This window comes from Drosophila yakuba, chromosome 3L (assembly GCF_016746365.2).
Source record: "Drosophila yakuba strain Tai18E2 chromosome 3L, Prin_Dyak_Tai18E2_2.1, whole genome shotgun sequence".
NCBI lineage: Eukaryota > Metazoa > Arthropoda > Insecta > Diptera > Drosophilidae > Drosophila > Drosophila yakuba.
Window position 1 is genome coordinate 6894613 of NC_052529.2, and position 15427 is coordinate 6910039.

Sequence of the window (15427 nt, forward strand, 5' to 3'; positions counted from 1 at the left end):
GATGCTTTAAAGAGAATTTCTGGCAAATTCTGGCAAATCTCCAGTGGCGAGAATTATAGACTGCTTTCATAGAATATCCATTTTTATATATCTAGTTATATCTAGCTAGACTGGTAAATGTACCATTAAATATGGCATTTATTGAGAAATAAATGAATTTAATCAATTTAACGCTCTAGTTCCAGTTCTATATCAACCTGTCTGGTAACGCTTCTCTTGAATAAATCTAAGGCTGCAGCATACTTTTAGGCCTTTTAAAAGAAGTAAAGACTATTATTAACTTACAAAAACATACTTTAATAAATTACCTATTGAACTAAAAAACATGTACAATTCTAACAGCTAACACTAATACTTAATTTGGTTCTTTTCAGAGAGCTTCTCAGGACGTCTCGCCTTGTAGCGCAGTCCATGTTCCATGTAGGTGAATGGTGGATTCGGTTGGGTCATGCAGAAGTATAGACCCTTGGCATTGGACGGGTAAATGAGTCCAATGTTGATTGTATTCTGGAAATTACAATCGCCCTGTCGGAACTTGGCCCAACTCTCGCACTTGGTAGCTGGGATCATCACACCCTCAATGAGCGCCTATAAATTTATACATAGATTGAAATAAATCACTTCAGTTCAAGATTAAAGATTCTCACCTCCATGAACAGAACAAAGGGATACATGTGACTGCAGATTTTGGACTCGCAGCCAGGCTGCAGCTTTCTCCTCGGAAAGTAACCAATGCCATTAGGGTAGATATCGATGTGACCCAGTGGCACCCGCACCCCAAACACATCCCCCTCCCCGTGCAGCACAACCACTCTTGAGGCCACACTTTGTTTTACCCAAATGTCGGTGGTGCGGCACATGGTGGCTGGATCGATGGCTAAAAGTTGACCCACCAATTGCTTGTTTTCCTTGGCAAAGAGCTGGGCACCCAGTGCGGCGATATTAGCACCCACCGAGTGTCCTGCCAAAGTGATGTCCTGCACGCCAATGCCCGCATCCTTTAGAGCTCTTACTAGCTTGTAAACGAAGTAGCCGTCAACGGAGAGATGATGACGCACTGCATAGTACAATTGAGACACATCCTTGGCGAAATCCACCACTATTACATTGAGATCCCTCCTGCTGTTTTGGAGCAGCGTCAAGTGCTCCTGGACACTAAAATAGCTATCGGCCGTGTGAAAGGCATTCACATAGATGAGGGTCTTGCGCTCCGGATTGATATCGAAATCCTTGAGCTGAGATATGGACTTGATGGGCAGCTCCACACTCTGGTTGGTAATGGTCATCACATGGAGTCGCGCATCGCTGGGATTGATGCCCTGAAACAAGGACATCACACCCTCATCCACGGGGGCATCGCCTGGACAAGATTTATGCTCATAAGTTCATCAAGTTTACAAGGATTATGTTGTGGAAACTTACAGAAGGCTCGCCAGCCACGATTCAGTTGCTCGCTGAGTAGCTTAATATTATGTTTTTGAACACTGTCTATATTCAATGGGTGTGTAGCCTTATCCCTAACCTCCACTGCCAAAGATTGGCAGATCAGGCAGACGGCTATGATCATCTGGGCTGTGCTCTTCTGCATGGTGAATTGGGCTCTCATGTCTGAATCCGAAAGCCGGGGCTCTTTTATAGCCAGGTCTTATCGGGCCAAAAGACTCGCAAAGCGAGACTCTCTTATCTAGTAGTTGGTTTTCGTTTTCGATTTCGGTGTATTTTATTTTTACGTGCTTGTTGCAGCACGTTTGTTAAAGGGGCTTCTGTCTGGTCGTTGTCTGCGGTTCCGCGCCAAAATCTTCAGCCCCAAAACAGCCCCAGATAAGGTCGCAAATCTGGCTAGACTCTACTGATTGATTATCAACCCCAAGCCGATCGTGCCTCAATATGAAAATTCTTACCAAAGTTTCCCTTGCAACGCTTCATTCACTTCTTTTTTCCGTCAATTGATAAGGCTTATAGTATCTAGTTTTTGATGGGTGCTCGAAACCAACTAGGTGCTAAATCTTTATTCATTAACATGTATATTTTGACTAAATGGGCTTTTGCTTAGCTTGTTAAGTTTTTGGAGTATAGTTTAATAGGGCTGTAAATTTGACTAGAACTCGTCTTGATTGACAAGCGCGATTCACAATTCAAAATTTACGCTAATGAGGTAGCGGCGGTTGTTGTCTGACTCTGATTCTTTTCCCAAACGGAAGTCCTCTAGAGTGGCCTTAAAATTACGTTCCTTAGGTGGTAAAGTTGTGTATGAGGGAGATTTGCCAATCCAGGCCACATCATCATATCATATTCAAGAAAGAAAGAAGCATAGAATCCAGAAAAGGCGATAAAATGAACCAAATAACAAGAGCATTGATGGTTAAACTTAAATTTTAAACAGTTTATTCGTGTGGGCACACAGAAACTAATTCATAAAAATAATAAATAAATTGAGAGGTGTACTAAAAATAAACATTGGTAGTCAGAAATACTTGATGCTACGATCCGTGGCATCTTTTCACTGGATTCTGCTCCCCTGCTGCTCCAAATGGATTGAAATTAGCATTCCGCTCTGTTTGTGGTGTGTTTTGTTTTGTTTTTTTTTTTTTGGGTTTGCGAATGAATCTGTTAGTTGGATGGTTTTGATTTAGAACTTCAGACCAGCCTGGACATCGGACATGATGTTGGCCGACTTCTGCAGCTGCTCAACTTCGGTGGGTGTCAAGATCTGCTTGACCACGGAGGTCACACCGTTGGCATTCAGAATGCAGGGCAGCGAGAGGAACACATCCTTGTCAATGCCATGTTCGCCCTGTAAGTTAAAATATAATATATAAGAAAACCAATCCATATAGAACTGTGATGACAAAACTTACCAAAACGGAGGTGGAGACGGCGGCCACGCTGCTCGTGTTGCGCAAGATGGCCGAGGCCAAGGAGGCGGTACTGAGGCCAATGGCCCACGAGGTGTAACCCTTTAGCTTGATCACCTCGTAGGCGGAGTCCACCACCTGCTTGTGGAGCTCGTTCCACTTCTCTGGATCCTCGCCGGTGCCCAGCGTGGGGTTCAGCTCACGCAAACGCACGCCGGCAATGTTCACGCCAGACCAAACGGGCACGGAGCTGTCGCCGTGCTCACCGATGATCCAGCCGTGGCAGGAGGTGGGTGCCACGCCCAGGCGCTGCGACATGAGGAAGCGGAAGCGGGACGAGTCCAAGTTGGTGCCACTGCCGATCACACGGTTCTTGGGCAGACCGGACAGCTTCCAGGCCACGTAGGTCATGATGTCCACGGGATTGGACACCATCAGCAAAATGGTATCGGGACTGTACTGTAAGTGCAAATGCGTTTTAGTTTATTGATTTAATTTGTGATTTCGATTGTGTATAGGAACCTACCTCCACCAGCTTGGGGATGATGTTCTTGAGGATGTCGGTGTTGCGCTGCACGAGGGACAGACGAGACTCGCCCTCCTTTTGGCGCACTCCGGCGGTCACGATGCACAGCCGGGAGTTGGCCGAGGCGGCGAAATCGGTGCTGGCCGTGATTTGGGGATTCTTCAGAAAGTTGGAGCCGTGCTGCAGATCCATCAGCTCGCCCTGCAGCTTGTCGGCGCAGACATCGATGAGGCACACCTCCTTGGAGACGTTCTGTGCCAGGATGCTGAAGGCGCTGGCCATGCCCACCTGGCCGATGCCCACAATGGTGACCTTGTGCCCGGAGCTGGGCAGCACCTCAGCAACCTGAGCCAACAGACTGTCCTTAATGGCGGCCATTGCTAACGGGGTGAAACAAACAACAAATACTCCATTACTAATCCGCCAAAGAAATCAAAGCACAATTCCTGTGGGGGATTACCCATTTTGATTGCTATCACGTGCCTATGATTTAGTTAAAACATTCACAATTTTTTTGGGAGGGGAGGGGGGAAAACTCTTTTCCCCAAACACAGACACACACATACTGCTTAGTTGGCGTTCTTTAACCTTCACGAAGGTCGTATTAATGAGAAAAAAGCGACATCGCCACAACACGCAACCGGACCGAACCGAAAACATTGCCGAAAAAAATAACTTGTGATTTTCTGTGCTCTTTTATATAGCAATTCATAGGAGCCACATGACACTGCCACTCAATTAGTGTCTTCTTCACACACATAGATAAAATCTAATTAGGCCCAAATGGAAGTTTTATCAATGAAATAGTGTGAGAACCTATAGAATTAATCCACCGCTTCACTCCTAATCGTTTTATTTCTGATTTGGCAAACAGTCACAGTGACTTCCTCAAAAGTTGGCAGTTTTTTATCTTATCACAAGAGTTGCAAGCAATTAAAGCCATTTGATTAATCCAATTATGGCATGGTTAGGATGATTAATAAATAAATTTAATAAATAGCACAATGACGTAGGACTACGCTTATCGCACACAGGAAGAGTTTTGGGGGGCCAAAGTTGAGTTTGTTGCCAATGTTTGCAATATAATTTCAGATTAGATTGCTAGCGATTACAAGTGCATATTGGTACTATTATCAGTGTGAAAATATTTATATAAACATCTGGCACGTTTTTAATTAGAATCTGCTTCAGGTCGAGTGTTTTCCTAGCTTGAATTACGAGTGCAGTTATGAGTTCCCAAGAATTCGGGTGGGGTAAAAAAACCCAAGAGTTCCGATGAGTTCCGCAAAGTGTGAGGTACGAAAAGTCGCGGAAATGTCACAGATATATAAAAAACTAGATAATGATTTATGGCTGAGTGATCACGGTTTATTTTTATTGGCAACGAGTATCTAGTATTGGTAAAAAGGGCTGTAGTGCCGCATAAAAAGCGGCTAATTGCTTTTGCTCTTCTTTAGAAACGCGGATATATCATTGACTGATATAGTAACTAAAAACCAAACTAGAATCGAAATTATTTTTAACAAATACAACTATAGAAATATAACATTTCTATTAAACAAAATAAAAGAAAATATTTCTATATAAATAATGAATATCATATAGACGCAAAATTCTCCTTTGTTAATAGAGATATTCATAATTTACGCCACACTTGTTGCAAGCTGTGAAAATGTGCCTCAAAATTGGGCCTACGGATGACCTTCTCTCAAAGTCAAATGCGGTTGTTCCACTTTACTTGGGCGTTGCGACGTCACCCCGTCGGAAAATGGGAAAACAGCTGTTCGCGACATGGCGCATGCTCCCAATGAAAACGAAAGTGAAAGCCAATTGTACGCCCAATTGTCGCCCCCCTCCCGCTGTTCGGGAAAACCCCGGAAATCCGTAGCCACCCCACACCCACTAACTGTTCAGGTGCGGAAGGCCAAGGGCGAGGTTCGGTTTTCGGAAACGAGCGATGCACTTGACCCTTGCAAGTTGAATGCACTCTGATGAGGCAGGAAGTTGACAACTAAATCTTGGGTATCCCTAGGTACGATTTTTCCAAGTGCATGCTACATATACATATATGATATATGCTTACTTTTGGATTGGTTTTGTTTTGAATTCACTTTTTAGTCACTGGATTATTTTGGGCGCCTCTGAACTTTGAGGTCGTCGACGTTCCGTTCACTTTGCGCGTTCGTTGCGAACTGTTTGCACTTCAAGCGGACTGCTTTGGAATTTAGCTGCCGCCGCTGGATTTTGTAGCCTCCGCAGCCGCTTTTCTCTCGCCACCTCTCTCGCTCTTGCCTTCGCAGGCAGTACACGCAGAAAAAAAATTACTACGAAATTGGGGTGTAAAAAAAATAAATTTGAAATTTGTATTGAAGGTATATATATTTCTTGAATTTTTTTCAAAATCATATTAATTTAATAAATTAACACTATTATATTTATATTTCTGATATTATTTTTTATTTACATATATATATATATTTTTTTTTTTTATTTATTTATTATTTTTATTCTTTTCGAAACATATAACAAATGACTTAACGATAGTTTAACTTGGGATACTACTTTTGTAAAAAGTAGACTTCGTCAAGATATTATAGGCAATTAGTAACTGTTAATTTCTTTCAGTGTGGGCAGCTGTTTTGGACCTCTCTGCCAGCTGCGCCAGGATGAATGACGAAACGGCCGCAGCGGCGTTGTGAAAGTGAGCGGCCATTTCTCTCGCTCGCTCTTGCGCCGCCTGTGTTTGTTGGTGTTGCGCTCTCCAGAGTTTTTCGGCTCCATTCGGCCAAGTTAGTCAAGGTGACCTTTGCTGGGTTTCCTTACATATTTCCCTCTATTTATAGCCGGCACGTTTTCGACTGATTTTCCGGGATTTCGAGTGCGGAGTTGTTGGATAATTCTTCATTTACACTTAATTCTTCATTACTACATTTAATTTGTTCCAATTTCCGAGTAGGTGGTTGTCTATTTGAGCCTCGTGACAGCAGCTGGGGATCTGTAGACGCACACGTGCCCAAGATCACATACGCATAGGGACCAGTTTATTGGCATGGATGTGTGTGCGCCCAGTTTTGGCCAACTGCCCAGTCAGGCGGCTGCAGCGGCGGCTGCTGCAGTTAATTTGGCCAACAGATGGCACATGGGATTATGTCTGCTTGGGAAATACCCTGTACTAAGCAGCTGGTGTTATATGATTGAGCTTATATCCCTTTAATCTTAAAAACGGTCAGTCTGAAGAACACTTGCTTTTAAAATCTTTGATGATTATCCTTAGAAAATTGAACATCAAAAGAGCAATTCTGGTTTAAAAAATATTTTTGTTTACTATATTTATTTGTGTTTTATCTTGTTTATTTTAAATATTATTCACAAATTCAAAACTAGTTTACAGTATTTCTTAGAAACTTTATTTAAATCATATTTTTAATATAAACAATTAATTTGCATTTTGTTTGTATTACAAATTATTGAAAGTGTACGCCAGTTCACACGTTTTAGCCTGGTTTGTAGCAGATTTTTGCTAATTGTTTCGTAGACGTCATAGCCCGGTCTTGTGGACTTGCATTGTGGTGAGAGAATTCCAGAGAGAGTTCTCAAGAGATCAGCAGAGAAAAATAGAAGCAAGGGGTGATCCCCAGAGAGAAGTTGCTCCACCAGTTTCGCCGGCGTTCGTGACTGAAAACACATTTTACAGACTGACGCACTCCACATTTATTCGCCAGTGATTCACTGCACTCTCTCGATTTTCGCAACCATTTCGACTTAATACGTCATCATTGTCGCCGGTTCAGCTTGTGTGGAATAGAGGGGGGAGGGTGGTGATGGGCGGTTTATTGCTCTCTCAATGTCACTGCAATTTAACGCAATCGTTGTGAAAGTGCCGGCGAGGGTGACCCAGTTTTTCAATTGACCCAAGTCAATGTCAATGCACTTCCGCTCCTACCACTTCACACAGTTTTCTCCATCATTTTTTGGGGTCATGACGTCGTGTTGCCCTTCAATTGTGAAATGCGGCTGAGAATGAGTTACCCGTGAATACTCACATGTGCACTTATCGGAACTTGTTTTGTTTAGGTCTGGGTTTGTTGAACTTTTATTTATGTCTACGGTGTCATGATTTGTTTTCTCAGAGTTTCTAGTGCGGGAAGAAGGCTCACTCACAGTTTGGAAAGATAAAACTAAGGTGTTTTTTAATCTTCAGTGCACTTAGAAACTATATGAAACACTATATGTGTTTACAGCTTGCTATGTATATAATTAAAAATATTAAGAAGTTTGTGTAGTTAGTCCACATTATATTCCTGATACTTGCTTGTTTATTAAAATAAAATCTGCAATTGTAAATTCTCATCATTTATAAGAGATACTGGCGCCCTCTAGGGTCGCTTCCATAAACCAGTTGCGCTTTCAAAAACTGCCGCTAGGGGCGCTAGAAAGCAGTGTGTAGAATATATTTTACGTGTAGAGTAAAGTTGGCTATAATGAAGGGAAAGTTTGTGCAGTTAATTTCCAAATAAAAGGTTGCTAGGATAAATAACAATTTCACCACAAATTGGTAGTAAGGGGACTCATGTGACTTTTGTAACTATACATTGCGAAGTGAAATAATTACTAATCTTTGATTGTTTTACCTAATTAATATTTTCTTACAGATTTAGAACTTGTGAGCGTTTATTAAAGCCAGCGTTCCAATTGCAGCAATCTTCTCAGCTTCCCATATTACGCAACATATCGATGCATTCTACAGATTAGCCAGAACAAACATTTCTCATGCTCCGCACTACCAATCTCTGGAGCTCTGCGTGCCGCCTGAGAAAAGTGAGAGATGCCCCGGGAAACCGATAGTGCAACTGCTGGCCAAAAAGCATCCCAAGGCGTTGTTATCAACGCCGGGCAATCTGATTAGAGCCAAAGAGCTCCGTTGTGGCCGAGTGTGTAAGCCAAGTGGCAGGAGCCGACTTCAACGTCTGCGAATTCTCGGGAGCACACGCAATCGAGGGAAGATGTCGCTGCCCCACTGCACATTAATATTCAAAAATTGCGTTTTTATGCTAATTCTCACACACAACGCTGGAGCCGAACTAAATGGCCAACCTGTCGATAGATTACTCAATGACAAGAAGGAGGCAGTAGCCGTACCAGTTGAGGCTGCGGTTGCAGTTGGGCAGGTTGCACACTCTTCGGAGGAACCCACGGTGCACTGGGGTAAATATTTCAAGCTAAATCGATAATGCCAAAAATTAATAAAATGGAAATGAACAATATTTCATATCATAAATATATATGTTATAGTTTGGGTAATACATGTATATATAATATGTACCGAGTTAATTATTTTCTTTCTGTGTGTTCCAATTGGCTCAAGTGGCCTGCAGTTGTTGTTTTTGTGGCTGTTCGGGTCGATGATGATCATCTTTCGGGTATATCGCACCTTGCCATCTTTTTGGCAGCCAACAGCCTTATTATTACTTCTTTTTTTTTCGCCAGCCAACCACGACTTTTTCCCTGCCATCCCGAGCCGAACATCCAATATTACTCATACGCACCGTTGTTTATTTATGGCTAGATGCTGATGCTGCTGGCTGGTGCCGCTGATGCTGTTGCTGTTTGCTGTTGCTGTTGCCGGCGTAGTTTAGCAATAATTAAGTTGTTAAATTGTTGCACGTAAGTCAAGTTGGCCGGGACGGATGTCCGTCGCTCGGTCGCCAACTCAGAAGACCGCCTTCGACTGGCCGCTCCGCTCCGCTTGGTGGCTCCGCTTAATAATAATGTTCGGCTTGACTTACGATCCACGTCCTTGGGTTACTGATATATGCGATACTTAAGGTATTTATTACAAGCGATTGTAATCTCATGCCTGAATTTCTCTATATATACATATAAATACATTTTTATTTTCTCTTTTTTTTTTGCCAGCAGCACCAGCAGCAGAAACATATTTATAGTCCATGAAGATGGCTATTTAGGCTGCATTTTATTTTCCACTGGTGATTAGTAGGGCTTGGGCAGCTAACGTATACCCTGTAATTTGCCAGCTAAACGCATTAAGATGTTGCGCTGTATGCTGCATGCTGCTTGCTGCCTGCCAAGCAATTAATCATCTCCTCATTGCATCTCATTATCAAGTTCTCCCGGCATCGCCCCCCACTTATCTGGCATACCCCATCTTGGGTAGTGCAGGGTATACCCTGCATACTTGCACTTGAAACCACGCCTCATTAGAGCCACGGCTTTGCGCCTTTCGCCTGGTGGCATCTCTCAGCGGAGCGGCCAGCGAGTTATATAATGCATAAACTATATCCACACACGAACACCAAGACGCAAGTGCAAGTACAGTGAAGCTTGAATTGATAATGCTTTATATATTTTATTATCTTAAGAAAATCACATTTCTTGCATCAGATGTGTGGTGGTTTGTGTAGAGTAAGTGTTTCGATTTTAGTAGAAGGTTCACTCTAGGCAAGTTTTACTGTGCCTGCTCCTTCATCTCGTTCCGTGGAAGACCAGACCAGTTTCCCATGCTGGGCCGCTGCACTTGTTACGTTTTCAGTTTTGTTTTTCTTGCATGCCAAATATGCAAAAAGCTTTGGCGCATGTAATTTTCTTTTAGCCCATGCTCATGAGTGTGTTAGTGTGTGTGTGTGTGTGTGTGTGTTTGCATATAATGATTATTGTAGGTACAAGTGCGAGAAATCGTGTTAGATCGCGGGTAATAAATTTAGACACCAACTATGCAAAAGGAGTCCTGTCCTGCCATCATGGCTAAAACCCCCCTGCAACCCCCCTTCCAGATGCCAGCCTCTAAGGCAATGTACTAAGCCAATGTACTTGCAATTCTGCCCCCCGCCCCCCTCAGTTGTTGTTGGTGCAAGTTTTAAGCACTTCCTTTTATTATATTTTATGGGCACTTGTTTTTTTTTTTTTGCCCCAACTGGCGACTTGAGAGGCTGCCGTCGTCGTTCGGCGGTTGTTGTCGATTTTTTATAGTCGCCTCGGTGCGTTTAAGTTGGGGGCTTTTGGCTTTAATGTCCCATTAGAGGCCATCACACACACACACACACACACACACACACACACACCTGAAAGACTTGCAATGTATTTAGGGATAATAAAATTAATGCGAGGTCATCGCTAGTTAGGCGTTTATAATGAGCTGCAGATGAGAAACAAGAATTCGTTATACAATCTAGTTCTCAATTCCACTGAGAAAGGAAAATATATATATCAGGCTTTATCAGGTGGGAAAATGTAATTAACACAGCGGTGTTTGTTCAACGAAATAGCATTGAAATGTCAATTAAAATTGGCACATTTCACAATGGAATTATTTCGCTATTTTCCCCAGTTGATATTGATTTCCGCGAGCGTATCACTCGCGCTCCATTGACTCAAGAAAATTGCAAATTCAATTATATTTGTTCTTTCGGTGAATCATTTAGCAAAATGTCGCTTAGTTCACCACACACACATAACTCATAACCCACACACAACGAGCAAAAAATGAATCGTTTGGCAAACCTTTTTCTGCCTGACATTTTTCCATGCCATTAACGACAACTTGAACCAAAACAAACCGTTTTTTTTTTCTTCTTCTTTGGTTTAGTTTTTTGTTTGTTTGCCCGCTGCGGTTTTCTACTTTTCTGCCTTATGACTTTTCACCAATGCACTCGACTTGGCCCGAATGTCTGGGCCCGGTGACTTCGCAAGTGAATGGCTGGCCCTTACTGGCGAACCGAACTCGGAGCCACGGCGTTGTTATTAGTATATGTCATATTAGAGCCAGCAAACAGCAACCAGCAAGCAGCAAACCGCAGCAACAATAAAAAGCAGCCAGAGCCTAGACCAACTTCACTTTTAGCCACGACATTCAATTTGAACGCGGCATGGGGCAGGCCGAAAGATAGGGGCAAAAATATATAGCTGATAGGTACTTACAAGACTTTAGACAGCAATGTACTTCATAAAAGATATTGAAAAATATTATTATAAAAACCAGCACTTAAATGTTTACTATTTAAAAGAATCAGTAATGACACATACAAAAAAGAGCACTTTTTAAAGTTTTGAAATTCAAGGCCACGAACATACATTCCATAATACGACTAAGCACTTAGATACGAGACAACGTGGCGCATACGTAATATTTATGGTTATGATGCTTAGATGAATACTAAACCCCATATACCCCTACCAATCCCTGAGTACTGAGTATAGAAAAAACGAAAACAGTTTGCAGTTTCAATTTTGCAATGGCCAATTGAGCCGGAGTTGGCTGAAAAAACTTTGTTTGTCGACTTCGATAACATTTCGACATTTGCTGGCTTTAATTGAATTGCCAGCAGAGCTTCAGATACTTCAGCCAGCCATCGAGCAGGTGAAAACGAAATCGAAATCGAAAGTTACTGGCCTATCGCCACAGCCAACCAAAACCAAACCAACCATCCATTGCATTCTCGACGGCATCGGCGCGGATGAAAGCCGAGAAATCGTCGGATTGCATTTCGACCAGCTGGTTATACTAATTAGATCGGAGCGACGCGACTCAAGGTCGCTGACAAAAACTGAATGCATAACAAATTTCATTTATAGCCGGCACGCAATCGACACACATCAAAAGTAAAAAAACCAAAAACGAAAGAAACGAATAATGAAAAACTAAAAAGGAGAGCGCTGGTGCCTGAAGTGAAGTTACTGTGGCAGGCTTTTAGCTCTGCCATAATTCAGGCCGATAAGCGATCTTAACTATCTACACGATCTGGACAGGCCGGACCGCTGTCGTGGCTCTCAAGACTTGTTGCCAATTGCATTTTGGCTTCTTGTCGGGGTCGTTTGCTGTGACAATATTTGCATGCCAGCTCAACTCGCACACTATCGAAGGGGGAGCGGGTTCCGCTGGAAAGTATCAGCGGTATCAGCGCCATCATCTCATCATCGATATGCCATCAATGCGGAATGGTCGCAAATTATCTGGCCTTAAGAGCGGCCTGGCATCGACACTGGTGCAAGTCACTGCACTTTGAAAAATAAATGAATTTTTTTTCTAATTTATTTTGAATAATATTGAAATATAAACTGATAGATTACGCAGTCAGTATTCCTTTATTACTTAACGACATTAATTTGTAGTTGTGCTGATCCTTTTGAAAGTTCACTATTTACTTTATGAAATTCATGTTTAATTGCTATACATTTTTTTTGATATTTGCCCCTCTTGATATCCCCTCATCTCGCAGTGTACGTTCGGGTTCTTCTCCAGCCACAGTCAACTTTCCGAAGGCGGCACTCTGTGCGATCTCTGGATCGCTTCGCTTAATGCCTTTGTGACATTTTAAGGTTCAATTTGGCTAATAATGGCGGTGCAGATAAAACGTGGCTCTCAAGTGCTCTCAAGTGCTGATTGGCTGCAACTTCGACGGTGTCTATATGGCGTTCTAATGAACGGGTACTTAATTGTAATGCAATGCCAATATCTGGTGGCGTAATTAACGAAATTACAAGGTTTCGACTTTCGCTCAATCAGTCATTTCGCTCAGTCCTTTGCGTTCCCATAACAATTTGTTTGCCGAATGTCCCAGAGGCAAAACAAATGTCTCCCCCCCAATTTCAGTCAGTTCCTTAACCGTTGCCTGGCTTACCTTTATAGCTGGCTTTGAGATTTTGTTGGCCAACTGCTGGCCCAAATGTTATGCCAAATTGCAGCTACCGTTTTTGCGGGTTTGCGAGTTTGCGGGTCTCTGGGGCCAGTTTTCTGGTATCCGGCTTTAATCTCTTACCAACTGCCGGCTACCAGTGTTGCCCGAAATCGCTTTGGCAACGCTTTCTGCCGGGGAAGTGGGAAGGGGGCCCGTTTTTGATCTCATCATCGTCATCGTTGGCGGAATCGAGGGTTTCGCCCCTTCAGCTCAGCGCAGCTCAGCAAACAACAACTCTTTCTTCTTTCGAGCGAAGGACATCAAACAGAAGCGGCGATCGTTTCTAATTTGCATAAACATTCGTTTAACATTTATCCCCAAAAACGTTTTCGCTGTTTTATTGTTTTTTTTTTCTTCGCTTACCGCTTTTCGCTCTCTCGGAAAGTCGTCATAATCTTCGAACGTTTTTGGCCGAGTCCAAAACAATTTTGGTTAGGGCTTCTTTTTTCTGCGCTTCGCTCACCAATTTCATTTCGGTTCTGCGATTCCCAAGCCATTTAAGACCAAAATAACCGCTTTTGACAACAAACAGCAGCATCTGCAAGAGATTCGCCTGGCAATCACAAGCAACAACCACCACAGTAGCCAGAAATCGATGCTAATCTTGGACGGGAATGAAGAAAAATGTGCCCACCGTTTCCAGTTTACTGTGCGATACCCTATAAGTAAAGCAGCTCAACTGGCTACTCTCTGAATTCTATAATATTGAACTTTAATAAATCTCTAAGGTCGACTCGAAATATCTTTCTAAAAACGAAATTTGCAGGAGTATTGTACATTAATTATTAAAAAATGGGAAAAACATTTTTAAAGGACACCCGCAAGCCGTCCAGTTTAAAATTAAATAATTCCCTTTTGAGTTCATAAACCACGAAGTGAAATAAAAATTATAAATGGAGTTGTTTTGCATTCGTCCTTTAGCCATGTTTTCTTTATCAGGAATTGATGGTCGATGGCATGCAAAATACAACTCAATCTGGAACGGGTTTCATCGAGTTCTTGGATTTTAAAGGGGTTGAGTTAATATAAAATTCCAGCTTATTGGCCTTTTAAGGTTTCACATATCACTGGTCAAGCCTTCCGTTCAAATGGATATCGTGCAACAATCAAATAAATTCAAAGCACTGTCCTCCGTAGCACTTTTCCGCTTTTCAGTCCCAATCGAATCATAAGTGTTACGCCCTCCCAGAGTTAACGCCTCTTTTTCTCAGCCTTAGCAAATCCCAGACGTGACAGGCAATGGACAAGGCTGCCAGCCCATGGCGACCTAAATTGTAAGTCCCTGGCAAGAAAAATTAAAAAAAAAAAATGAAACTTTGCATTCGAATTGCCATTTCTATTTGTTTGCCTGACAACGAAATCATGTAGAACAGCAAAAAGTTGGCAACTCGAAAGGAGTTTGCTCGATTTCATTTTGGACTGCAAAAAATCAGAGCCGGTGCATGCCAACTTTAATAACTCAATTAGAAATGGTGTATAGTCGTTTAATTGGAGTTTTCATGGACGGTCTTGGTGTCACAATTTGATTTGAATGTAGGATTATTGGATACCAGACAAAAGATTTGCATGGTGATGATGACGAGTTACTAATAGATGCTCAAATAAAATGTGTTTAAGTTTTTCCATTGATGTTTCCTGGCCCATTAAGAAACGGCAATTGCCATAATTTGTCTTGCTCAAGCCCCACAACACATTGCACTTGTCAACTGAGGAGTTTTCCCCTCGCTTTTCATTTCCATTTCCAATTCTCCCCTCTGCCAACTTTGTCTTCAGTTGATTGGCGTTTGAGGTGCGCGTGCGCGTGTCTTTGGGGCGAAACAATTAATTTGAATAATTAGCAGCTAACGATGGGGACAGCAGCAGCAGCAGCAGCAGCACAAGAGCAACACCAACAGCAACAGCAACATCAACAGCAAATGCAGCAACATCAAGCGCTGCAACTGCAACTGCGCTGCCTGCTTTCAACTTGTCGATTGTGTCACGCCAACAGGAGTTAAGGCCAAGTCAAAGGCAAGGCGCTCTCGTCGGCAAATGGCGATATAAAAAATGCATTTGGCACTTGAGAATTTATGTGCTTGCTGCTGCTGCTGTTGCTGCTGTTGTTGCTTCTGCTGCTGATGGAGAATCAGGGACTCTGAGGTCGGGGGACGAGCATGTGGACTCCGGAGTACGTCACGCGAAATGATGAATTACTCGCCGGGGACGCGCGTCAGTCTTTGATGAGGAACGACAGCGTGAAATTAGACAAAAGGGTTATGGCAACATGGCCAAAATGAAGGGCAACGGGGTGGAGTAGAGTGAAGTAGAGAGGAGTGGAGAGGAGTGGAGTGTGGTGTAGGCCATATGTGCTGTCT

At 42.7% G+C, this 15427-nt stretch overlaps 2 protein-coding genes across 2 annotated transcripts; both read right to left on the reverse strand.

Moving 5' to 3' along the window:
* Positions 1 to 276: 276 nt before the first annotated feature.
* On the reverse strand, positions 277 to 1621 carry LOC6533193 (lipase member H). Its single transcript, XM_002093883.4, has 3 exons — positions 1423 to 1621; positions 648 to 1360; positions 277 to 588 (listed from the first exon to the last, which is right to left on the reverse strand). Exons 1-3 carry the CDS (start codon positions 1604 to 1606, stop codon positions 349 to 351), a joined length of 1137 nt encoding a protein of 378 aa, XP_002093919.1. The 5' UTR covers positions 1607 to 1621; the 3' UTR covers positions 277 to 348.
* A 741-nt stretch (positions 1622 to 2362) lies between these two features.
* Positions 2363 to 5615, reverse strand: LOC6533194 (L-lactate dehydrogenase). The gene is made up of 4 exons (XM_002093884.3): positions 5465 to 5615; positions 3382 to 3761; positions 2859 to 3314; positions 2363 to 2794 (listed from the first exon to the last, which is right to left on the reverse strand). Exons 2-4 carry the CDS (start codon positions 3757 to 3759, stop codon positions 2630 to 2632), a joined length of 999 nt encoding a protein of 332 aa, XP_002093920.1. The 5' UTR covers positions 3760 to 3761; positions 5465 to 5615; the 3' UTR covers positions 2363 to 2629.
* Positions 5616 to 15427: the final 9812 nt, after the last annotated feature.